The sequence below is a fragment of the Amblyomma americanum genome, chromosome 11 (genome assembly GCF_052857255.1).
Source record: "Amblyomma americanum isolate KBUSLIRL-KWMA chromosome 11, ASM5285725v1, whole genome shotgun sequence".
Taxonomy (NCBI): Eukaryota; Metazoa; Arthropoda; class Arachnida; order Ixodida; family Ixodidae; genus Amblyomma; species Amblyomma americanum.
In genome coordinates, this window is record NC_135507.1 from 69,156,322 (window position 1) to 69,182,817 (window position 26,496).

At 47.8% G+C, this 26,496-nt stretch overlaps 2 protein-coding genes across 2 annotated transcripts; one reads left to right on the forward strand and one right to left on the reverse strand.

Moving 5' to 3' along the window:
• The first annotated feature begins 331 nt into the window (after positions 1-331).
• LOC144111286 (uncharacterized) lies at positions 332-8,277 on the forward strand. The gene is made up of 3 exons (XM_077644525.1): positions 332-587; positions 662-862; positions 7,301-8,277. Exons 1-3 carry the CDS (start codon positions 334-336, stop codon positions 7,458-7,460), a joined length of 615 nt encoding a protein of 204 aa, XP_077500651.1. The 5' UTR covers positions 332-333; the 3' UTR covers positions 7,461-8,277.
• A 1,681-nt stretch (positions 8,278-9,958) lies between these two features.
• On the reverse strand, positions 9,959-11,879 carry LOC144109683 (uncharacterized). Its single transcript, XM_077642482.1, has 3 exons — positions 11,591-11,879; positions 11,140-11,311; positions 9,959-11,067 (listed from the first exon to the last, which is right to left on the reverse strand). The coding sequence occupies exons 1-3, from the start codon at positions 11,877-11,879 to the stop codon at positions 10,902-10,904; spliced, it is 627 nt and encodes a 208-aa protein (XP_077498608.1). The 3' UTR covers positions 9,959-10,901.
• Between the last annotated feature and the right edge of the window lie 14,617 nt (positions 11,880-26,496).

Consider the following 26,496-nt stretch of genomic DNA (forward strand, 5'->3'; position numbering starts at 1 on the left):
AAAGGGGTCGTGAAGTGTTTTCCGAATATTTTGGACGAAGTGTATATTTGGAATTCTGACCCTTCATTCTATAGCGTACAGTGATTCGTTTCATCGTCCGGGTTGATCGAGTAGCGAAAAAAAAGTTAATTTCGATTTCCCGGCACGCGTCCTCCTCAACTCTACAGGAAACGTCATCATAAGTAGCCAATCCGAGGCTTCTGTCGCCGACACAACATGGCGGCTTAGCGAGGCCTGCTGGCCCATAGTTGACCGAGGTCAGAGCACTATATGTACTCAAATGTGGCGTCAAAATGACGTCACGCTGCATCACGCGCAGAAGGTTATTTAAAAATGGCCGATCTTCCCGAGCTGCAGCGTCGCTTGCTGGAAAGGAGTCGGCTGTTGGGGTTTGAGCCGTACGGCGACACACCTTTGCGGGTGCCAGATCAGCCGTCGTCAGAGGACGACAGCGGTGGCAGTGACAATGGCTGCGAAGACGGAGCGTGCGGCCAGCAACTAGCGGTCGTAGCCCGCGGCACAACCGCTACTTGCGGAAGCCCCGACCGTGAGCCTCCCGAACCCGGTCGTGTCGGGAATACACACTGGTATGTCCGAATCATGTTGCTTACGTTGAGCAGTTTTCGAGAGAGTGCCATCGCTAACTGAAGCATTCGAATAGGTGTTTCTGCGGGCGGTGCGTGTCGATGCCCACTGCACTCGAGAGCACCTGCTGCCGCGAGATCCCTGCAGCGACTGTGAAGCAGCCTTCCGCGTGCATCACGGAGCACCCCCACTTTTACACCCTGTGCCTCGACGAGGTGGTGCTTATGGTGGCACTGCAAATGCTTTTGGATCATGGGCTACGCGTCGAGCACACAGGGTAAGAACAATGCTCAAAGGGAGACGCAGCATGAACAAGCGACCGCCTTTTTTTGCTCTTTTCTCACATGCGAAGCGGTGTAATCAAACGGGGAGCCAGTGCTCATCAAAGACTTTAACCTAGCGATAACTTCTGGGATGACATCGCTCCCTAGGTAAATGCGTAAATGCGCCGAAGTGTTTGCACTAGGTGCCATGGTTTGTATACACATCGCGGCACGCGAGTGCGAACACAACATCGGTGGTCTTTTTTCATATGCGTGGACGATCACGATGTTTTGCTACTCAGGCGGTAAAATATTCTCGAGTAAACGAGCAAGCAGATGAGATGTGTCTTCTGGCATGTGTGAACTTGGATAATGCAGTTGAAGATCATGCACATAGTTGTGTGTATGCTGGCCAGACACATTTCTGTTTTATTGGCTGAATTTACATCTTTAACAGGTGCAGCACTAGAGAAGCCGATTGCAATGGAAAGGATTGTGAGAACTGCAGTAAAATCAGTATAAAACAATCAATCCTTTATTTCGCAGGAGACTGTACAAAATGGAATTTCATAGCAAAGTAACCTAGCCCCACTCACTGCCAGAACAATCACCATTCCAGCGCTGTCCTCATTGCCATCTTTTTTTGGCAACGTGCATTAGGTGGTAACATTCTATAGTGTGCCATACAAATGGTTTCAATTAAAAAGAATTTGCTGATAGACTTCATTGCATCCATCATCACTTCTACTAATGTGTGGATGCTTGTGCCACAGCATGGTGTATAAAATCCGCATCTTTAGCAGTCACACAGTAAACCTGTCTTCAACGTGTCGACACTGGCATCTTGCATGTGCTGACGGTGCAAGGCATACCTCTTTGAAACTCCCAGCTGTTCCGCAGCTCCACCCACCAGCTCTAAAGTTGTAAAGTGGTAGGGCCGACCAGCGTGACAGAAGAGGTGGTATCACAAAATCAAACAGAATTATTTAATTACACAAATAGCTTTGCATTGAACACCGCACAAAAAGTGCTTTGAGCCTTGCTTTTTGAGCCAGATGTGAACAACACTGCGAAACAGAATGTTCTCGTGCCACAGGTCGTTCTTATCGTAGATGACGGTTGCGCACAAGTGTGGACAGTGAATGCCTCATCAGAACCTGTTCTGATCCTGTTGGGGCTTAAACTCGCTTGATTTGATGCTTATGACATTCATACTATCAGATCCATATCTAAGTGTGAGCATTCCAGTCGAGCCACAGACTTCACCGTCAATATCGATCGCAGGATTAACAAGTCCCTTTTGTCGTCCGAACTGCTTGCATTACAGGCTGTTCTTAGCCAGTATGTGTCAGTGTTTGATTTTGCTCAGCCAGCCACTTCCTCTCCGCTGCCAATTTATGGCATGCAACACTATAGATTAACACTGGTACCGCTCTGCCCATCAGACAGAAGCCTTGGTGCGTGTCTAAGGCCGAATGGACTGGCCGAATGGCCGAATGGACTCACATAGCCTCCCTCAAATGCTGCCATCACAATGCTGTCTAAATTGCTTGAGGACAAGCTTCAACTGACCTGGGGCGAAATGCTAAGCCGCGCTATAGTGCAGTGAAAAATTACGACAGACTCGGTGGGCGCAACAATATGCTATGGTGCTCGCCACTGACTGTTCAGTGACGTGCCCAATCCCCGCTTTGGCCTTGTAAATAAATGCTTTCCTGCTCTCGCAACTTCGTATGAATATTGTAACGAAGATAGGACCGGCACAGATCACAGTCTCAGCGAAGTCCAGCGCACAGCAGGGAACTCACAAGATGGCTGTCCTAACCACACACACACTTCGTCTTTGTCCACCGGCACACGCACACTTCGTCTTCATCGTCGGCGCGCTCCCATGAGCACGCGCCATTACCCCCTCCATCAAGGCGGCGGCCCAACGCCGGAAACGAACACGGACAGCAAAGGTAATGTTCGGTATAGACGGCGGACGGCAGAGAATACTGAGAGCTGTTAAGCTGGTAAAGCGGCGGGTTGCAGCCTGTCATGGTAGGGCTTCATGCGCACCACGTGGACAGTCTCGGTCGGATGGCGCCGACGTGGTGAGGAGGTCGTGTCCCGCGGAAAAACATCGTATGTGACATCACTTATACGACGAACCACCTCGTACGGACCGAAGTAGCGTCGGAGGAGCTTTTCGGAGAGTCCGCGGCGGCGCACAGGTGTCCATACCCATACAGAGTCGCCGGGCTCGTACCGAACGCATCGGTGGCGGAGGTTGTAGCGACCAGCGTCGAGTTGTTGTTGATGTCGAATCCGGCACCTTGCGAGTTGGCGGGCTTCTTCAGCCCGCTGGACGAATGTGTCAACGTCAGCGTAGGGGCCGATGTCTCCGTCGTTGTGAGCAGCGGGTAGCATAGCATCCAGCATGGTAGTGACACACCGTCCGTAGACCAGCTGGAAAGGTGTAAGACGGGTAGTCTCCTGTTCTGCCGTATTGTAGGAGAAGGTTGCATAAGGAAGAACTTCGTCCCACGTACGATGCTCAACGTCGACATACATAGCAAGCATATCTGCAAGCGTCCGGTTGAGGCGTTCAGTCAAGCCGTTTGTTTGGGGATGATAGGCTGTTGTCTTCCGGTAACTGGTGTGGGTGTGTTCGAAGAGAGATTGAATTAATGCCACCGTAAAGGCGGTTCCACGGTCCGTGATGACGACTGATGGCGCACCGTGACGCAAGACGATTGATGTCATAAAAAACTGAGCCACTTCTGGAGCACTAGCGTGGGGGAGCGCCTGTGTCTCGGCGTACCGCGTTAAGTAGTCCGTCACCACAACAATCCATTTGTTCCCAGAGGAAGACAATGGGAATGGGCCGAGCAAGTCCATGCCCACTTGTTGGAAAGGTGTTGTAGGCGGTGGGATGGGCTGGAGAAGCCCTGCGGGTTTAACTGGTGGTGTCTTTCGTCGCTGGCAGTCACGGCAGGTCCTCACATATTGCTGGACTGATGAGAGCAACTTTGGCCAGTAATACTTCGCACGAATGCAGGCATACGTCCGCGTAACACCCAAATGGCCAGCCGATGGCTCTTCGTGGCAGGCGTGCAAGATTTCTGGACGGAGTTCGGATGGCACAACCAGATGAAAGGTTTCCGTGTTATGGGCGAAGTTCCTCTTGTAAAGGACGCCATCTCGGAGACTGTAGGAACCCAAACCTCGAACGAAAAGCCGCGGAACAGCGACGTTAAGGCCCTCCAGATGCTCGATGAGCGGACGCAACTCTGAGTCAGCCCGTTGACGCCGGGCCATATCGGACGACGTGACGAGAGCAAGAAACGGGAAGTCGTCCTCCGTTTCGGCCGGAGCAACGTGGGCAGGTGCACGTGACAAGCAATCGGCGTCATTGTGCTTACGGCCGGATTTGTACACTACCGCGATGTCGTATTCCTGGAGGCGAAGGCTGCATCTCGCAAGCCGTCCCATTTCTTGCACTTGGGATCGTATAGCCTCCCGTCCCACCGGCGACACTCTGTACGGGTGTTGGGATATGGGGCTAGTCTCCTCGTTGACGATGATGCGGTGTTTGGCTACCGGGGTGCGCCCTACCTTTGATGTCGTGGCGAAGCACTCTGCGAAATCGTGAAGGAGCTCTAACAAGCGCTGCTTCTGACCCACCGACAAGCCGGGATTAATGTCCACGGTAGACAGAACGGTTGCTGCATCGCGTCCGTCCGGCGACGGTAGCTCCAGAGCACATATTTCTGCGGGCTCAACGAAGTCGGTAACGTATGCGACGGCCGTTCCTTTCGCAATAGGCTGGAACTCTGTTCCGAAGTTGGTGATCAAGAGCGTCGCAGAGCGATCCCGTAAGCGAACAAGCCCTCTTGCAGCGCAGATTCCTTTCTCAAGTAGAAGGCTGACGTTTCTCTCTGCCATAACGTCTCGATCACCGGGCGAGTCACTTTGCACGGTGACCATCATGCTGCACCGCGGAGGCACCGTCACGTCATCAGCAGCAATACGCAGGGCGGGTATCCTGGAGTCGTCTGGGTCGGCTATTTCAATTGCTTGCGTCGGCGAAAACGTCACGCGCGGCTCTTGTAAATTGATAACGGCGACGTTAGCTTGTAAAATGTCCAGGCCGAGAATGACATCGTGCGAACAGTGAGGTAGGACAACAAAGTCACAAACGTAAATAAATCCGTCGATTGTAACTCTCCCCGTACACCGGCTAACAGGGGTAATTAGGTGCCCACCAGCTGTGCGAATCTGAGGCCCAGTCCACGCGGTTAAAACTTTCCTCAGTTCTTTTGCTAGCTCGTTGCTCATAACCGAATAGTCCGCTCCCATATCAACCAATGCCGTAACCGCTAAATCGTCGATATCGACCAGTAAGTTCGAAGCTGCACATCCTTTGTGATTGTCACGTGTCCTCGTTTGATAGCCGTCGTCTGGTCGGGAACGCGATGGAATATGTTCGGCTGTTCGCTCGTCAGCGGCCTTACCTCCGCAGGCCGCTGGGTCTAGTTTCCCCGGCGAGGACTCAGTGAGCGGCTGAAACGGCTAGTCGGAGGACGGGGACTCGGTGAACGATAGCGGGTAGAGGTTGGTGGGCGGTAGTCAGAGCGAGGGAAATCAGTGTGAGTGTGATCCCGGCGCGTTGACAGGTGCTCCTCAATTTCGCGGGACCGTTCGCCATTGGGCGGATAGGGGACTCGCGGATGAAATCCGCGAATTCCAGCTCGACGATAAGGGCACCACCGCAAGATATGGCCAGCCTCACCGCAGTGGTAGCAAAGGGGCCGCTGGTCAGGTGCCCGCCACACGTCCGTCATCCGCAGCCTGGCTTCGGGCAACACAGGGACAGGCGGGGGCCGCGGCTAGAAAGCAGATGCAGATGGGCTGGTGCTCCAAGGGGCGAGGTCGCAGTTCTGTCGGAGTACCGACGCGTACGTCTGGCGCGGGGGCGTCGGTGTAAGGGCAGCAGGGGCAACAGGTTCAGGAACCACCTGCTGCACTTCCTCTCGGATAATTTGTGCTAACGATGGACACTGCGGCTGCGACTGGGCAGAGAGGCGCATTTTGTGCAGCTCTTCTTTGACGATAGATCGAACCAGCTCCCGAAGGGTGTCAGCGGAGTCGCTGGAGGCTGGCGCAAAGTCGGCAGTTGATACGGTGTTCACGACGCGATTGTAATAGCGGGCGCGTTGTTGCAGGGTCTTTTCGACGGTAGTGGCCTCCAATAGAAACTCCGAAGTGGTGTTAGGTGGGTTTCGCACAAGCCCAGCAAACAGTTCTTCTTTTATCCCACGCATCAGGTGGCGCACTTTCTTGTCCTCGGCCATGTTTGGATCCGCCCTTCTGAACAGTCGTGTCATGTCCTCATAATACATTGCGACGCTCTCATTGGGTCGCTGGTTCCTTGACTGCAGCGCCGACTCAGCTCGTTCCCGACGGTCGGTGTTGACGTAGGTCGCCAGCAACTGGCTACGGAACCGTTCCCAAGAAGGAAACGTTGTCTCGTGGTTCTCGTACCACGTCCGCGCCGAGTCGTCAAGAGCGAAGTAAACATTGTGCAGCTTCCGCTCCGCATCCCAGCCGTTGTACCTGGCAAAGCGCTCGAACTGGTCAAGCCAGTCCTCCGCGTCCTCAAACACTTCGCCATGGAAGGACGGCGGCGTTCGCGGCTGGAGGACCAGGAAATGAGCAGCTGAGTTCCCGTTGTCAGCCATAGCTGCCGCGTCTCCGTTGCTAGCCATAGGTGCCGCGTCAGTCCTGCGCGTCGCAGCTGGAGCCCAGGTCCTAGGGGATAACGGACCGTACTCTGGTGACTGACCTTGGATTCGGCGGCTCGTACTGCGATGAATCGGAGTCAAATCCGTGTTCATTGAGAGCCTTCGGGGCACGTAGATGTTGGAAAGTACCCAGCACCTCCACCAAAAATGTAACGAAGACAGGACCGGCACAGATCACAGTCTCAACGAAGTCCAACGCACAGCAGGGAACTCACAAGATGGCTGTCTGAACCACACACACACTTCGTCTTTGTCCACCGGCACACGCACACTTCGTCTTCATCGTCGGCGCGCTCCCATGAGCACGCGCCAATATAGTAGTTCAGCAACATTTGCCTGTACTGCCTGTGGAGAACCGTGGCACCATGAATAAAAAGTTTCAATGCTGCCACGAAATTGGGGTCATGCCACTGTTGCATTTTTGTTGTCTACCATTCTCTGTCAGTAACTTCAAAATGTTGCAATAGAATTCAGAGTTCACAATGCTGCCAGGAAGAACACACAGTGACAATCACATGATTTAACTTGCAAACAATGACGTTAGAACTAACTGTACAGACACTGATAACATGATTAGCTTTCAGCATTGTAAAAGCCTGAAACTGAACTTTCATTTTGCTATGCTGAAAAAAATAGTGACTCTTGTTTTTCTCTTGTCAACAGGAGGTACCGCTACATCAGCTACAGCCAGCTTGCACACTGGCTTTGGGGACGCCTGGGCAGACATCACAGGAAGGTCCTCCCTGCTTGTGCTGTATGCCAAATAAGGGAGAGATTTCCATCGGAAGGTTACACTGGTTTCCAGTATGCACAAGGGCTCTAGAAATTTGTTCAGCAATGCTTGTGAACTTGCAGTCATGTCTTGTTAACATGGACACCTTGCTATAAGGACAATTTTCAAGGACTGATCCCCTCCCATTCCATTCTGCCTTGGTGATATAGAAACTCTCTGCGTAGACTATGGACAGCTTATTTGGAAACCAAAAGCAAAAAAAGATACATTTTGTCTCAGTTTTGCAGACATTGCTTTGGTCCTCTGGGACCTTGCTCATTGGGTATAATATGCAGTCGAAAATTGGTTGTTGGGGAAAGGAAATGGCGCAGTGTCTCATGTCTAGGTGTCCAACCATGCAGTAAGGGAACAGTTAGAGGAGGAACTGACAGAAGAAAGACAGAAAGAGGTGCCTTAGTGGCGGGCGCCAGAATAATTTGGCCACCTGGGGATCTTTAACGTGCACTGACATCACACAGCACACTGACGCCTTTTGTGTTTCACCTCCATCGAAATGTAGCCGCCACGGTCAGGTTCGAACAAGGGTACTCTGGCTGAGTAGCTGAGTTTTGACCTTCATTCGTTATTTTTGACCACTCATATTATAAATAATTTTTTCTGGGAACAAAAGTGTCCATATTAACCGCACATCACTTTATTATGCAATTCAAAAAGTATGGAAGAGGGGAATGCACCTTTGGGACAAGAGACTTCAAAGTGAGAAAAGTTTCGCTGCAGATGGGAGCATTTGAAAGAAGTAGCACCCCCTAGGTGTTCATTATTTTTGTGAAAGGGTTGCTTTTAAAAATCCTATACTTGTATCCATCCATTTCTGAATAATATTTTTATAAAGTTTCATCTGCATCCACTTTGTTATCATGTTATTATTTTTAATGTGCTGATGTTGCGTACAAGGCATAGGTAGGGACAGATTGATTGCATTTTCGCACTCTATCCCAAACTATGCTTTTGAGAGATGGAGAGTATTTCTTTTTTTTGTCTGAGTGTGTGACGACCTACACTTCAACCTCTGCCATGCTTCATGGCAGACATCATGGAATCACAGCACTTATAGCCGGGGACAAAGAGAGGACACACAAACAGCTGCACAGTTTTGCATGTCCGCTCTGTGTCCTCGTATGCAAGCGTTGTGAATCTACGATGTCTGATCAAAAAACAACTAGCCCAGCAACACTCCCTGCATAAATTCATGCGTATTAACATGCGACCAGACTACAACTTGTTTTGAAAGTAATGGGCCTATCCTTCAACACTGATTTCGTAATTTTAGGGAATACGCACCTGTACTAGACAGTGGTGCTCCCCATGCTACTGGCAAACCTAGACCTTCTTGCTGCCACGAGTTCATTCTTAGAGGGCCTCGGGAAAGAGTGACTCATGGAGGGTGGGGCAGTCGAAAGGTTTGCCGCAAAAGCTGCCTTGAAATACGGCCACTGTTCACAGCAATGGACTGTCTCCTTCAGAAGCAGGCCAACATAATCTGGAAAACAACAAGCGTGCATATAATAACATGAGCATTATTAATGCCAACATTCCTGACACTAACCAGTTATACAAAAAGAGCGTGCTGAAGCGTACTAAAGAGGGTATAGGAGATACTGCTTTGTTTATGCCCATACACACCCATTATTTAGGTTTTCTTGGAAACGCCTACAATAGAACTTGGTGGCTGAAATTGAATACAACCTTTGTCCGAAATGTTCCGAGAATGAGTCCATTAAAAAAAATGCGTTTAACATTGAAAGCATTTGTGAAACACCCCTTCAGAATAGTCTCCCTTGAAGTCTATACACAGCTCCCAACGCTTCTTGAGGCCTTGGAAACAGTTGGAAAATGCCTCTTTTGGCAGGGCTGTCAGCTCCTTTGTCGTGGCGTCTTGAATGGCCTCCACGCTCCTAATTCAGTTACCTTTTAGGGCTCTCTTCACAGGAGGAAATAGTTAAAAATCGCATGGAGAGAGGCCAGGCGAGTATGGCAGATGGGGAAGTACAGTAATGCTGTGCTTAGCAAGAAATTTTATCACGCTGAGAGCAGTGGGCAGCCTTCCGTCATCGTGGAGAAGGCTCCATTGTCTAGATGTCCATAAGTCAGGGCGACGGCGTCACAGTGCATCAGGCCTGTGTTGGAGCATGCGGATATAAAACTCCCAATTCACCGTCTGCCCTTGTGGAACGAACTGATATTTTATGACACCTCTGGATCGAAAAAAGCTATCAGCATCGTCTTTGTTTTTTTCTTCTGTCGCCGCACCTTTCTCAACGCCGGAGAGCTTGTGGATCGCCATCCGGCGCTCTGCCTCTTTGAGGATCGTATTGAAAACGCCATGTTTCGTTTTCAGCGGTGATGCTGTCGACTAATGCAGCACCCTTCTCTGCCTCGGAGACCAAATCAGTGCTCACTGATGCCCACATGTCCTTCTGGTCCTGTGTAAGGGAGTGCGGCACAAGTCTGGCATTCGGCTTTCATTTCCCCAAGTTTTCTTGCAAAGTTTGGTGGCATGTTGTCTTACTAATGTCGAAAACATCTGATAGCATGCAGACTGTAATGGTGCAGTCTTGCGGTACGATTTCCCTGATCCGAGCCACGTTGTTTTCAGTCCGTGAGGTTGAAGGGCGTCCCTGCCTTGTGTTGTCTTCCACCGATGTTCTCCCCGAAATGAACTTCTTGTGCCACTCGAAAACTTGCGCCCGCGAAAATGTCTAGTTGCTATAAACGTCACGAAGGAGCTCATATGTCTGTGTGGCTGTCGTGCCAAGCTTCACTCAGAATTTAATGTTTGCACGCTGTTCGAGGTGGACGTCCATCTCCACATTTCGTCACAGTAGAATGCACAGACGACCAGTGACAACGTATTTTCCTACATGTAAATTGCTCAGGTTAGCTTGGAAAGATGGCACATACACACCAACATTTCCTTTCAGTAATCATTTCTAGAGAAGAAAATAAATCAGTCTCAAAACGTTACGGACAAAGGTTGTACTTTGATTGGTTGGATGAATATGCCACCAAAATGCTGGCCAAGCCTATATTCTAAATACAAAGTTGAAAGTTAGATGCTGGTACACGTGTGAAAGATTGTAGTAAAATTTTAATGTATATACATAAAGCGAGGCCTGTAATGTACTCTATATAGTAGCGTGGCCAATGGCCATTTTCAAGTTTGCTGTCATTGGGGGTTGTCTGGTCCCAGGCTGCATCAACCCACGATATTGTGTTGCACTGACACCACCAGGTGGCTTAGAGCAGTCATGCCCATATATGATGGATATCCTTAGGCACGCTGTGCTTGATAATATGGCTTCACAATGGTTTGGAGCATATAGATTCAAATATTAAAGAAAAGAATTTGTTGCCGATATTAGAAGTTACACTTTAGTTACTTCTGTTTTTGTTTTCTTAGCCCACATTTTGTTTTGTATCCCTTTGAGGTCTTGGACCTTAAAGAGTTTACAAAAAATTGTTTTTGTAATGCTAAGTAAACTGCTTACCATATGTAGGCTCCGCTTTCACGGGACAAGCAACGGCTGTACCCTTCCTTGCTTTTGGGTGCTTTATTTTCCATCTGGACAGTCCATCAGCTGTGGTGGCCTGTCCTTTGCTGGCATTCTCATTGAAATGGAGTATTGCCAGTTGTGTTCTGAAAAACCAGACAAATAATTCGAGCGGGTCATCAGGTGTAAATTTTCGCATAATATCATTCACTACTTACCTTGCACGCATGCCCTCAGGTGAGAAGCATACAGACTTTGGTGCAAAGCCTATCAGTACACTGTGGAAAGCCTCCAAGCTGAAGGTGTGTGTACAGGGAGCCAGTTGCCTAATGTCTCTCAGGATACGAGGTGAGCTCACATCCTCTACGAACTTGTTGTGTGCAGTTGTCCCTGCATTGACAAATCAATTTCTCAGGAAAGCCTTCTCCGAAAAAAGCCTTCTCCATCTTTTTAGGCGGGCATAACTTCCAATGACAACAACAAATAATTCTTTGGGAAAGGTTCAATATTAGCTGGATGCCCGCAACTTCGCTGTTTCACGAAGCATGTCGCATGCCATACTTCATCACAAAAACATGATTCTAATGTGGAAAGCAAATGAACATTTAGGAAACAAATTCAGTTCCTTGCAGAGAGCATATCTTGCTTTCAAATAGTTACATTACTCACCAGGAACTAGCCATTTCCTTTCTCCAAGTTCATCGTGTGCACAATGCGTGTAAAGGCCTGGATGTCCCGTGTGTATATTTGCAGCGTGCCGCTCCATGCTTTTCCACATGTCTGTCAGTAGCTCTGCACTGCCATCGCTGAGGGCTGCACACCAATATAGGTGATTACTGGCTGGCTGAATCCATATTTTTAGCACACTGCTTTCAGCTCGTTTTGCATGGGCAGCCAGCTTCTTCTTGATGCCTGGAATGGAGGTGTAATAATTAATGAAGATTAATCCTTCAGTCATTACATGTTAACCTGGCTCTTGAGCTTCCACCCCGAAACACCCACCTTCCCTCCTCTAGCCTGCAGAACTCAAGGAATCCGGTTTCACACCACAGTGCCCATCCGCAACCTGTGCATGCATGGCTGGCCTTTCCCTCATAGTCATTGACATAAACCACAGCCAAAAAGGACAGCAAACAGATAAAACTTCCCCCATCTTCTTGCCTCTTCAAATTCTGGAATCTCTCTCACTGCTTCACTATATTCACTACAATTTTGCTGTCCGCCCCGCTTTTCTTGTAGTAAAGTCTGCTTGGAACAATGAAATTTAGTCTAAAATTTCGCCGCATTCTACAAAACATGATGCAGGAAAGAGTCTTATCTGCGAAGCGTAGGTTCATTCGGTTCTACCTTTTGAGATATGCCAACAATCATTGTAGTGTCGGATGGTGGGCTCCTGCGTCCGCATATACTTGGTGACTTGGCCGTGCCGGTCAGTTGTCACTGACGCCACCTTCAGCCCCCGCTCCTTCACCATGTTGAGGCTCTTCACAAAGGCGAACTTCTCCATGGAGGTGCTTGATTGTACATCTGCACACTTTTGTCGGGAAAAAAAGCTAAGTTACATCACAGAGCCATTTTATTAAAAAGCTGTGACCTACCTCCCCGACTTGCACTTGCTCGAAGTGAAGAATTTTGTTTAGCTGGGCAACGTGCAAAGAGTAAGTTAAAAATTTTGCACAAAATCCTGGCGAATCGCAGCGTCCATCGCCAGCCAAGTCCACAGTGCAGCCTTCCAACTGGCGAAACAACTCCTCCTGTTGTTTTTGCCAGATCAGGTATGACAAAGGTGCAGTTTTTAAACATCACATCAAATGCAGAACACTATTACGCTGCTTCTTCTGTTCTTGACAGGTACCATGAAATGATTTTGAGAACCTCTTTTCAGAACTCTTCCTTATTTAAGATATGAGGGTGAAGAACCATTGCAATTTGCAACCAAAAGCAATTAATGTGTTATACATAGTTGAATAAAATGGGACATATAGAAATCTCTGGGCAGTACTGTACGCATGCGTGAAGAACTTTAATTGCTTCACTTGTTTTGCAGCAGTTGTTGCTAACAGCGTTGCTCTTTTATTTTGATTATTGTGCTCGTCTGGTGCTACCTATGTTCTAGATGTGCACTGTCGACTTCAGGACTTGTCACCGTAATGACGGTTTGGGCCGCACCATTCATTGGAGAGTCGAGGAGAAAAGGCGTCTGGAATTTTCTACCCTTGTTTTCTTCAAAAGTGAGTGCAGTGGATCGAAAATGAATAGCTGTTGCTGAGTCTTTTGGAAATTGAAGCTGCTTTGGGGTCATTCTGTCAGAAAATGATTTCATGGACCCTTTATGTAAATTCACGATCAAAATATTATGGGACACGTGTTCTCGAAAAAAAAATTTATTCCAGCTCTGTCTTGTGAGGAAGCTGCGTGGTATTGCTGCCAGGGTATAGAGCATATTTGCCCCCACATACCGTGACACATTTCAGGCGACTGGATTACGCAACAGAGCCACAATTTTTTTTCCATGTACTCGTGTCCAATAAACTTTTGATTGCGATAGTATGTGGACCCTCCAGAACACATGCCTCACAGACCAGATATTACATCAGCACATACAGATAGAACCTTGTGTCTTAAAACGAGAGGGGTTTTTGATGTTGACAGGCACATGGGCAGACCCAGGGTCTTCACCCGAGAGGGGGATCAGCTCATGAGAGGTTGTTCGATATTATAAGCAAGGTAGAGTGATCAAGTTTCTCAGTGCTTTGACTCCAAATGATGACTTACTGGATGACTTACTGCTTGAACTGAAGTAACTAATTGTGAAATATTGGTTCAGCAATTCTTCATTTTACAATGCACAACCTTTCTCCTACCTTGTCGATTGCAGGAAGCAGGTAGCCTCGTTGGTAATTGTAGAATGTTCGTGACGTGAACACCTGCACGTTCACATAGTTGAACATCCGGAGCACTGAGGTGGGACTGGTGCCAGCGAACAACATAGCTGCTGACATCAGCACGTTGCCCGCCGCCTTGCCATTGATCATCGGTTGGCTTGACCATGTCAGGAAGTGGTGGTTTGCACACAGTGTCTGTATTTGAAGCCAAGTCCCAGACACACGACTTACACTTTTGCAAGCGGCAAAGCACTTGCGGCACACTTGAAATAGTTCTTTCAGGCAACTTTCAAATATTACAAATTTTTTATCATCCTGTGGAAGGACTTCCTCAGTGCTGGAGTCAAGTCTGAAACAAAGTAAAGTGAGTTGCAATGGTTAAATAGTCATGTGATGCTGCCAAGAGAACTGAAAGCTAGAATTTAACAGCATTAAAGGGCAGTAAATGTAATGGTTGCCCACACCGACACTGCGCCTTCTGTGTTGTAGTGCGCATTTTTCCATTCTGTGCATTTTTTTGCTTGTAATTAATGTTATGAGAGGTTTGCAAAGCTTGCAAATGTTTTTGTCTCATTGATGCTGCATGAGCAGCTGCTTGTGCCATGGAATATTGCAAAAGCATTTCAATGGATCAAGAGCTGCTTTATGAATATTCATAGGGTGCGAAGTTGGCCAGCTGGAGAGAGGACATGTGCACCACCACAACGAAATTATGCGAGCGCAGACAGTACGATACTCATACCTGCCCCTGCCCGAGAAAAGGGAGGACCACCTTATGTGCTCTTCTACCTACTAAATGACTGATTTGATTTTTAGTCACGCCATCATAATGGAACAGCATTCAGTGCACATGCTAAAGGGGTACGTATTAAGTCATAATTATTACCCCAAGAAGGTCTCGTTAAGTGATGGGAAAAACTCCGAGCTCTGCAGAGTGTTATGCTCCTCTTCACAGTCTGAGGCTTCGGATTCTATGGGGCTGGATGACTGTCGTGGAGCGAATAAGATGGAGACGGTGCTCGACCATCAATTGGTAGTGAGGGGAATGTTTGGGAGGGAGGAGGTGGTAGAGGAGAAGAAACAGGTTGCGTTGTGGAGGCTGGAGCTGTGCTTGTATTCGTGCAAGCTTCACAGTGTGCACTGGTGGTCTGCCCGGCATCTGTCTGCACGTGGATATCCTTTCTCACGGAAATGTGGAGGTTCACCTGTGTATCTGAAAGTTAATGAAGAAAATGAAACCCATGCAATGCCAAGAGCTGTTTGTTTATACAATGTTAATATCACACAGTTATGGATTCCTCATTATCAACTAATAGGCATGCGACTGCCAAACTTGGTATCAGTTATGCTATCACTACCTGCATGTGAAATACGTGATGGCTTCCTTCGGAGGCCCAAAAAATTTTATACATTATTCCAGCACTTCCCCAGATTGGAACTGACAACACGAATGCCTCCTCCAGAATTTGTCAAGCATTCAGTGGTACCAGTGAACAATGAATGCATCAAACAGTGCTCCTTCCCTCTTCCTAAACCGCGAAAAAATATATTGCGACCCAATTTATTCTTGTGGAATGTGGGTAGAACTCGAACGCGCCACTGCTGCAAAGAAAATCTTACATCGTGTTCGCACATCACGGCCGTCAGTCTGGCAGGCAACAGTGAAGGTGTTTCTTGGGGTCTGTGTGCAGCTGTCAACCATTTGAGGCGAAGTTTGCACCTCTTCGGCTGTCAAAATTGCTTCCACATCCTGCGGGTCCGGTAGTTTCTAAAAAAGGAAAAGCTGTTTGCAACCGAAAGAAAGGACAATAAAGTGTAATAAAGTTCATCATTTTCGTCTCGCGAACTTACCTCGGACCTTCTCCGCTTTTTTGGCGGTGCGCCGGGCGAGAGGTTTTGCGTCGGTACGGCGTCTCGCTTGATGCGAGCATTCTTCAAATCCATACCGAGGCTTCGAAGGACATCCAGGTTCGTTTCGTAGTCGCCCGGTAGAAAGTGCTCGGAGCACACGTACCCGGTCTGACTGCCCATATCGCGGTTAATGGCTCGAAGCCACAGGGCTCTTCGCTGCGGGTCTCCGGGCAACTTGTGAAATCTCATATTGCTTCCATTCTGGTAAGTCGTGCGGCACTGTCTCACAAGGCACACAGTTGGCATGGCGTGCACTGAAACGCGGATAACACGCTGAAAACCACAGCCTGAAACTGCCACGACACAAAGAGCTACGAGCTACTGTAGCGTGTAGCCGGAGGCCTGGGTTGGATTGAGTTGTTTGTTCACAAACCGGCTATTGGGATCGTGAAAACGCCGCGAGTCGTGTCGGACTGAACTCGACCCTTCCACTCCACCCGAAGGGTGCGTTGACAAGCAACCGCCTCCGCAAAATACACAATCATTCACGCTTTGGTTTCCGAAAACATTTGTTTTGCAGGTGAGGACAGAAGCGGGAGCCGGTTGACAACTCGTGTAGTCGCACCTCGCAGGGCGCGCCACGAGAGTTGACTCACTCGTATTGAGCGCATGTAAACGGAGAGTCGTCGAGTTTGGCCGGCCTTTCTCAACTCGATGCCCTGACAGAACCACCCGCTATCGAGTTCATGTAAACGAAAGACCCCACGGAGGACGGAGAAGAGCAACCGAAACCGAAACTGATCCCAGGTCAATGACTGATCTAGGATCACGTGCTGTTCTTTGCCCAGTAAAGTTCCGTGTGCAAATAATTGTCACACTTTTTTTCGCTTTCTAACTTTCATACTAATCTATTATTTTGGGGTAAACGAAACTGAAAGATATATCAGTTTCTAAGCGTCTTAATGTGACGTAGTTGGGTAGTACTTCTGTCAGCCGCCGGGGCCGCATGGTCGTTTCACGAGCGCAAAAAGGCAACGATTTCCAACGGGCTTTATTAAATGCAGACTCAATATTGCGCTGAAATATTTCGGAATCGGCATGTACAATATTTATTGAATCAATGTAAATTACATCCGGGCGGCTTCATTTTCTTTTCACAACCCCTTTAAGGAGGGCGTTTTGTTCAGTTTATACGGTAGCTGATGTTCGATCCTTTGCTGTCCATAATTCGTACGGCTGGTCGGAATGTACCAGGGCGGGATGTGGAGTCAAAGTTTGTCAAAGTTAGCACTACCCACTGCAAAAATGCTGTAGCAACTAGCCCCAGTCGTTTGTTTATTACCACTAGGGATACCGTCTACTAGGTCCACACTGTTTGGGGAGTGTTTGGAGAGGCACAACTTGCAGGTTTGTTTGGATGCATTCGGAGGTGTTTTTATTGCGGTCTCGTATTCTCCGCCCAGGTGCGCGCATAATACATGCGACGAGAACCTTGGTCTGGGCGGCTGGATTATTCATGTGGGCCACGATCGATAGAAAGGTGGCTCCCATGCCGGATCCTGCGCACACACTCGGCATACAGACTGCGTTCGGGACGGCTGTGGCCGGGCTGGCGCCAGTTAATCGGCGAAAAGCGTAAGGCGAAAGCAGTGCAGTTGGGACTGAAGTATGCTAGACTGTGGCATGTGACAGCTTGCATAGAAATCCTGGGCCACACGTACCCATACGAATCGCCCTGACGTCGTTAGGAAGCAGATAGTGTGCCTGAAAGGAACGAACAGTACCACATCAGCTGTGAACGAACGCTATGATAATAAAGCTGGAACCCTGCGATTTACTTTGTCCATTGTTAGCAGCTTGGTGTTTCGTGAAGCATCGTAGTAGGGCGTGATTGTCAGTACGATTTTGCGGATGCATCAAACGTGCTGAAGCGGTCGTTGCAGTGAACGTTCTATGGAGCCTTAAAGAACCTGAAAAGCACAAGCTTTTATCATCATCATCATCATCATCATCATCATCATCATCATCACCAGCGTCACTGCGCCCACTACAGGGCAAAAGCCTCTCCCATGTCGCTGCAATTTACCGTGTCCTTTGCGAGTTGCGGCCACGGTATGCCGGCAAACGCAAAGCGCGGATACAGGGATAAAAGCTTTAAGACATTAAAAAGATATCGCCGTGAAGAGCGGTGTCTAGAGATAAAACTAAACACTGAAAGCTCCAAAAATTTGATAACCCTTAGGAACCCTTAGGCACAGCATTAGAAGTCATGTAGCCCCTCCGCAACTCCACGTGTACGCATCCGTCTTGGAGCCTCTTTCATTGTACTTAAACGGACAGTCTTCCTACTCCAAGACTGATGCGTCCGAAGTTTAATGGCGCTCTTGGTTTTGTGAAGGGTGGCTACCTGACTTCTAACGCTACCGCGTTTAGCTTGCTAACGTTCGACCAGGTGTTTGCAAATTTTTATGAGGCCTCAATACACCGATTACACCAAGTACATCCCGCACCAGTTCACGCGTCACGTGCCACGGCCGATTACAGCAGCGCATACATCTGATGTGCCAAGTGAATCCCCATGGTCAGCTGCAGCATGAAACTCCCCACATTGACAATATCATACCCGTCAATCCACGCCGCATCCTGACACAACTCTGCATCGCCTTGGCGTTTACACCGAATTGCTGCAGCCACCAGTGCTCGTCCAGAGGCACCTTGGCTAGCGCGCCGCGTTCAATTACGCTCCAGCGCCGTGTTCCGAGCCACGTCGCAGGACTGTCTTTCACGACACGGCAAAGGAACCGGCTCTCCATTCACCGTAACTCCGGCACTCGTCGAAGGCACGGAGGCGATCACTAGCAACAGCTGACACGACTCACAAGTTCTCCTTTACCGCTAGATTCAAAGCACATGGTAACTGCGCTAGAGACACGGACAAAGATAGAAGGACACCACGAACGCTAACATCAACTGGCTTTATTCCAGACAGGCACATGAATATATAGGCAAATGTGTACATCAGATCACTCCCTAAAGCGCATGTGCAACGGCACCTTCTTGTTCAGGAAATGTATTTCTTTAGATGACAGTGATACCGATTGGTTGCTTACGCAAGGCTGTCGTTCTATGTGAATGAGAATGCTTCCAGTATTTCGCGTTGTTTTTGATCTGAGCTTGCAAAAATGACCCTGGCTTGATTAAATATCGGAGAACATTTATCCTTACATCGTTTGCAATGTGCCGCCAAGTGTCCCGGACCTGATAATGCTTCGACAGCCAGCTTGTGCTCCATAAGCCGAACATTGATACAACTGCCAGTTTGGCCGATCTAGAAATTCCCGCATGACAGAGGAATTCTGTATACCACATTAGTCCTGCAGGCCACAATTGGCCTTTGATGTTTTATCGGGCAACGGGGCTTCTTCAGAATCGAGGCAACATTAACAGCTTTACACAATTTTCCGAGTTTATCGGGTGCAGTCAGCACAACTCGGACCTTGCCTTTCTGCGCCACCTTCTTTAGGCGGTGTGTCAGCTGATGGATGTAGGGCAGTGCCACGTATCTAACCCGCTCATGAGCTTGTAGCTCAGTCGTCGTTGCCGGTTTCTTAACGGTTATCATTTTTCGCAGGCCTTCAGCGACATATGTCAGGAGTTCCCTATGGAAGCCTGCTTTCGTCAAGCGATCCGCCTGCAGGTGCACACTCTCCATCACCTTGTGTGAGCAGGACTTGTCTATGGCAGCACTAAGGCATGTCTTGGCTATACCTCTCTTTAATAAATTTGAATGGGCCGAATCAAAATTCAAAAGTTCTTTTTTGGACCTTGGCTGGTACATATAGCAAACTCGTGCGTCGGTCAAAAAAAAAAAAAACCTAACATCTAGGAACTGTAGGCTGCCCTCTTTTGAAAGCTCATGAGTGAAATTAAGACCATAGGCAGAAGACAAATACTTGCAAGGTTTGTTCGACTAGAACATCCTTTTTGTCATCCTGAGTAGTTTTTGCAACTACCAAAAAGTGATCGACATATCTAAATATCTTCAAAATCCTGTTGTCAAGACACGCTTCAATGCGTCTGTCCAAACTGGCTAAAAACAATTCACTTAGCGCGGGGGCGACACAAGATCAGATGCACGCACCATCGCGCTGAACGCACATCCCGCCAGCAAAATTTACAAATTTGCTGGAAAGGTAAAACTCTAAAAGGGTTATAAAATTCACCAAAGAAATACCCGCATCATTTTGAAAGCCCACAGTTCCTAAGGATTCAATGCTCTCTTTCACTGTCATTAAAATTTCACTTTGAGGGATAGAATAAAACATGTTTTCGATGTCGATCGAGTACGCAAAGTTAGCCCCCGAAAACAAATCCTCTTTTAAGAAAAATCAATTACATCTCTGGACTTGGCCACTCTGAACGGATCATTAACATGAAGAAGCTTCAACCGCTTTTGGATGAAGCGGGAAAGAAGAGCCTGCCAAGATCCTGTTTCGGTGACAATCGCACGCATGGGGATTTCAGGCTTGTGTGTCTTAGCTGAGAAGACTTGTAGACTAGCCAAATGCAGGTATTTGCAAAGGGAAATCGCATGCTTTTTAATCCTTGCAGCAGTTAAAGGCTTTTTCACAAAATTTTTCTCGATAGCTTCACGCGCTTTGCCTAGGAAGAAGTGTCTTGGCATCACTACAAACCCACCTTCCTTGTCGGCAACAAGCAAGGTGAGATCATTAGATTTTAAGTAGTCAACAGTTGCTTTCTTATTGAGCTTAACCTTGCCAGAACGGTAATCCTTCCTTAGGAGACAGTCCATACATTCAGACGTGCAGCGGCTTTTCTCCTCCTCAACAGCCGAGTTAGCAAACATTTTCACCATTGAGACAAGTCCTACTGCCGTCTTTTTAGGTTCGGTGCAACACTTGGGCCCGTAACTAAGTACATGTTCAACGTTTTGAGGCAGGACACACCCACCTAGACAGGTAACACTCCCGCGCACAGTGTTCTTCTTTACACTAGTTTTCTTCCAGGAGCACAGCTTCGGTAGACAGGACTGCCAGAGGAAATCACTCTTACGCACAGCTTGCCTGCTCCATGACCGCTCCTATACCCCGACGGCCACTTTAAGCATCCTGACACATGATTCGACGCTTCAACGACAGAACAGCGGAAACAGCGCACACCCTCTGGCTGCTGCAACTGCGCCAACCCTTCATCCGTCTCGGCCTTCAAGTCTGATGAGCGCCGTCTAACTCTCATTGGTTGACTGTGGTGTGACGCCACGACGGCTGCCGACCAATCCTGAATTAGTGCGGCAATGCGCGCGGCTTTTCCACCGAACGTCCCCTATCACGCTATTGCGTTAATACAGTACAAAGCGTGCGCTGCCTGTAAAAACGACTACGGGACTCTACATGCTGATGAAGCTTCGATAGAATTGCCTCCGATGCCAGAGAAGTTAGTTTGAATACACCTTATACGTTCCGGCTTGCCAAAAAGGCAACATTTATGAGCCAAGTGCAATGCCACGTTGTCTTATATGAAAATGACAGAAGTCGGATTAGTTGTACGATCAGTACTGTAAAATATATGCAGGTAGGCACGTACCGTCCTCCTGTCGCCACTTCTTAAAACGACATCTGTTGCTACCACCCGCGCTTTATAGAGACATCCTAAACGGCTTCCGGCCTACTTAAACGAGAAGCAAGCAATGCTGTAAATAGCGAGGACTCGAGCGCCGGTCTCGAGGGCTAACAGTGGTCCCACCTAACATTGGAGTCGCTGTCTTGTTTCGGAGAAAAAAATTGTTACTAAAAACCATTCGCCAGCATCTCACTTGCCCTACAAAAATGAATATTTTTTTTAAATTACGAGGCCACGAGAGAAATTAACGCAAATACTGAATTCCTTAATGGCTATATGTATTGAGTTCTGAAAAAAAGATCGGCATCGGGTTGGAACTGGAAGTGAACAGACACAAATCAATACATTCTGGTACCAGGTGTTACCGGTATCGATACATAATGAAATATTTCGTTAAGTGACCAAACGTATGCACGTTCTTTTTCGGACCATTTCTAAATATGGTCCATATTGTTATTATGAAATAAAGTTATGGTTTCTAAGGTTTGCGGGAAACTAACACGATATGCGCAGCCTTCACTGTATTGTTCAAAAGGCATTTTATCACCAGAACCGCCATGTGTAAGACCAAGCACCACCAGTGAATAGTGAGAAAGGAGCAGGTAACAAGGCAGTGTTTATGTTATAACAATGGAGCATAAACAGGATTCAAATCTACATTTACCTGTCTCATGGCTTATCTCACGCTTATCACGCTTATCTCATTATCATAATAATAGTAATCAGCAAAACAATAATCGCCCACCGCAGGGCAAAGGCCTCTCCGATGCCTCTCAATTAACCCCTTCCTTTACCAGCTGCGCCCACCGTATCCCCGCAAACTTCTTAATCTCATCCGCCCAGCTCCCTTTCTGCCGCCCCCTGCTACAACTGCCTCCACTTAGAATCCATTCTGTATCTAATAGGTGCTTAGCCATTTCTTTGCAAAAGAATATATTTTATGCAAGAGAGCTTTTGATGAATAGCTATCTCCGAAACCAATTTAAAGCTGTCGTAGAATATCACGCCTCACCGGAGTTTCACACCAGCGCCGTTTATTTAAAAAGGCGTAGCGTGAAGCAAGCAAAAGTAACAGGAAAGATCAATGGACTGGCTATGCTTTCTTCAAAAAAGCCCAGCCACACTGGGCATTTCTAATCTTCTCAAGAACCCAGAACACAGGTCTTACACTTGGGTTCATTTCATCATTTGTAAAACCTGCATTCTGGTTTATTTCTAACCTCTCGCTGTTTACTATTCAGTATAGTTCTATATTTAAGCTGCAGATTTCATTCCGGCTTTTAGCCAATATATTTTTCTGTATCAGGATAACGTACGCCTGCTTGTGTGTCAGCTTTCCATAGTTATATGCTTGTGCTTGTATGTTATTTCCCAGAAAATTTGGCTGTCACGTGGTGCGCATGGCTATAACTTTTTGCTGGAAAGCTCCTTTTTCCCTTTCGCCTTTGAAATGCGAAAACTATACAGGTATTTTCAACGACAATAGAATAAATCTGAACCACGGGCCGCAAGCAAGGTCACATCTCCACCACACCGCAATCCTCCTGCTGACAAAGAACGCGCAGTAGAGCAGTGCAGTTGCCGCCAGCATAGCTGCTCATTAGGAAGCAGCGTTGCCGCCCAAAACTCTGAGACATTACGAAGCAACAATACTTCCCCACAGAGCTTCATAATATGCTGCGATGACATCGACGAACTTACAGAGAGCACCACACCTGCGCTGCTTTCGCGCAGTCACAATCCCAACAGTTTCCCGAATGCCCATCTGATCTCTCTAAGCCATGCACCTCAAGAGATGTCCTCGACTCGCAGCGAACGCGTCTGCTTCTTTGAAAAAAGCGCTTGAAGAGTCTGCCCAAATAATCCGCAAGAGCAGGAAGTGGATAAGATTCTAAAATTGACAGAATATGTAATTAGCAAGATACATTATAGCATGTTATCTAAGGAAACGAACGGCTTACTTACTGCACATATTGAAGACCAAGCTCCAAACATCAAATATCCAGTTGCAGTAAAACCTGACTTTATCATGACAGTTTACTTTGTAAAGACGCCAATAATGAAAAGAGACACCAATTTCTTCGCTCTGTCTGTAGTAAAACTGCAAGAAATCGGCGGTGGAGCTACTTATGAGCATTAAGGGCAGCTGCGTCGACCCTAGTTGAAGTCCCAGATCTCCAAACGAAGACATCTGCTTGCTATGTTGTAATTAGGTGGACGGCAGAAGTGTCTATATTGGTCTTGAGAGCAAAATTATTATAAATACTTGTGTCCCCAGTAAAACTATATATACGTAGCTGTGAAGCTAATCTAGTGCGTTTCATTTGTCATTATAGCTGCGCTCCAAAAAATTGTAGGGACAGATATAAGGAAGGTAAAGGTTTTAAAACAGGGGTGAAGCTATTTAAAGGAATGTGCAAGAAAAACGTTTACTGAGAAAGATGAGAACGCGACAGAGTTGCTGATATTAGTACCTATAAAGAGAGAGAGAGAAAAACTTTATTGTTGGAGAGGAAGTCGGGGCACGCCCCTGGGTCTCCGCACGACCCCACTGCACTCAAGTGTTTATGTCCCTAAGGTCCATAACACTGGCAGCCCGACCGGTGGCGATTGTCTGCACGGACGGGTCCTCCTAACCCTAACCTTTACAAAGCTGGTTAATGGCTATCGCCTCTAAGTATATGCCTCGTAAAATGCCTGTTCTTTATTCTTGCGTTTAGCAGAAGAAAAAGTGTCCATTGATCAATAGAAATATTATATCTGCTAGGTGATCTCAGCCGAAATTTCACAAACTCCACCGTAAGTTGCGGCGACTGTGGGCCTCTTTTCGTGACGTCACGGGAGGAGCACTCAGGCCTTGTCAAATTCTCTAGAGGGTGTTGTCCAAGGTGTGCTGGCTGCCCCTTCCCAGACGTCACACACTTTGACCGAGCGCATCAGGAGCGTCTGGTGGAATCACATGCGCAGGGCATCAAAGCGGGCTCTGCATAAAACGCCGGTGTACTTTGATGCGTTCAGCCTAACTATGACCGCAAACGTAACCAGGGAGCTGCAGCTTTTCGCTTGCGACCAGGGTTAACCAAAGCCTAAACTAAGCCACTAGCAATTGCAGTCGCTGATGAAGTTTTCTTAAAGGGCGCACAAAGTAGTTCGTATCCAACGAATATCTTTTACATTGAACACGGAAATCAACCAAATGGTCTCTCTGCGCAACTTTCGCAGATTGCACTCGTGGACAAGTTATTCAAAATTGCGAAAGACAGACTTCAACAGCGCTAGTGCGTAAATGCTGACATCATGAGCGCTGGTGTGTGTAGATGCTGTCACGAGTTTAGCGCCAAATGTTCTATTTTAGTCTCATACGAAAATTACGCTGCGAGGATAAGCCATTCAAGGCTGCCCATTACAGATACGTGGACTCCTGAAGCGCTGGTGCGTAGCTGCTGTTACGAGTTTCTCTAGCGAATCCCTTGATATCTAGCGCTCAAAGCTGTAACAGCAATATTTGTAAATACACAATCCGCAATTATAAGAAATCAAGCGCAGCGCCTTTGGCAGTGATATATAAGCTGCGCTCAGTATGCTACGTCAAAATTTTAGTTTACTTGCTTATTTAAGTTGACTTCTACCTTGTCACACAACTAATTTTTTTTGCTTCACACTTCAAGATCAGCCAATCCGCGGCAACATTTTTGCCTAGTTGAGGTCGCAAAGACGCAAGGAGTTAAGACCACTTGAAGAGTCGCAAATAAAGTCACTGGAACTCTGAACGTACCGCAGCTGTTACCGAGGGCGTACCGGAGGCGTCTGGATTAGGACGCGCTAGCGTGTTGCAGCGTCGCCAAAGGGTCTAAGGAGCACCATTGCCCGTTCGGCACGACGCCTTGCCCGTTGGACAATTTAAGGAAAGGAAATGACGCTTTTTCCACATATTTTAGTGGACACCCGAACAAGAAAGGAAGAGAGAAGTGCCGTAGTGAAGGGTTCGGGAATGATTTCGACCACCTGGGGATCTTTAAACCCGCCGCGGTGGCTCAGTGGTTAGGGCGCTCGACTACTGATCCGGAGTTCCCGGGCTCGAACCCGACCGCGGCGGCTGCATTTTTATGGAGGAAAAACGCTAAGGCGCCCGTGTGCTGTGCGATGTCAGTGCACGTTAAAGATCCCCATGTGGTCGAAATTATTCCGGAGCCCTCCACTACGGCACCTATTCCTTTCTTCTTTCAGTCCCTCCTTTATTCCTTCCCTTACGGCGCGGTTCAGGTGTCCAACGATATATGAGACAGATACTGCGCCATTTCCTTCACCAAAAAACCAATTATTATTATTATTATTAATTATCTTTAACGTGCACTGGGATCGCACAGCACAAGGTCGCTTTAGCGTTTTTCCTCCATAAAATCGATAAGGCGCCCGTGTGATGTGCGATGTCAGTGCACGTTAAAGATCTCCAGGTGATAGAAATTATACCGCAGCCCTCCACTACGGCACCTCTTTCTTCTTTTCTTCTTTCACTCCCTCCTTTATACGTTCCCTTACGGCGCGGTTCAGGTGTCCAACTACTGCGCCATTTCCTTTCCCCAAAAACCAATTATTATTATTACTAACGACCTAAATGAAGTTGTAACGACGCACATCTTCTTAATCTTCGAACCACCCGCTCTTATACATCGATTTACTTTCAACAAATAAATTGGCCGCGGGTTAGCTCGGCTATTCCAGGATACATGTACCGAAAGCTAAGGAATAGCATGGTTAGGCTTGGTTAAGCTTGATATATGAGACAGATACTGCGCCATTTCCTTTCCCAAAAACCAATTATTATTATTATTATTTTAAGGAAAGGTGCGGCGCTGCGCAGCGGAGGAACATATCACTCGGTGTACACACGAACCGCGCCGTAAAGGAAGGGATAAGCGAGGGAGGGAAAGAAGAAAGAGGAAACTGAAAAACGAAAGTTCCATTTTGAGGAAAGCCGCAGCGCTGCGCAGCGGCGGAACACATATGGCTCGCTGCTACTAGTGGCGCATGCGCAGTTGTGACTAGGGAGCGAGAGAGTGAAATGCGCCGTGTGTTGTCACTGCTCCTGACGCATGCGCAGAACGGCTCTCCAGCGAAATCACGCGAAACTGCTCAACCTGTGCCCAGTAAAGCTTTCGCATTAAAAAGAGAGTAACGCCAATATTCGCAGTTGCCTGA

Excerpts from the sequence above, each read along its gene's own strand:
- LOC144111286 (XM_077644525.1), top strand. The coding sequence starts at position 334 with ATGGCCGATCTTCCCGAGCTGCAGCGTCGCTTGCTGGAAAGGAGTCGG. Across the intron at positions 588-661 it reads CGTGTCGGGAATACACACTG|GTGTTTCTGCGGGCGGTGCG; the intron begins GTATGTCCGAAT and ends GCATTCGAATAG. Across the intron at positions 863-7,300 it reads CTACGCGTCGAGCACACAGG|GAGGTACCGCTACATCAGCT; the intron begins GTAAGAACAATG and ends TCTTGTCAACAG.
- LOC144109683 (XM_077642482.1), bottom strand. The coding sequence starts at position 11,879 with ATGACTGAAGGATTAATCTTCATTAATTATTACACCTCCATTCCAGGC. Across the intron at positions 11,312-11,590 it reads AAGGAAATGGCTAGTTCCTG|GGACAACTGCACACAACAAG; the intron begins GTGAGTAATGTA and ends TTGTCAATGCAG. Across the intron at positions 11,068-11,139 it reads CCTGAGGGCATGCGTGCAAG|AACACAACTGGCAATACTCC; the intron begins GTAAGTAGTGAA and ends CTGGTTTTTCAG.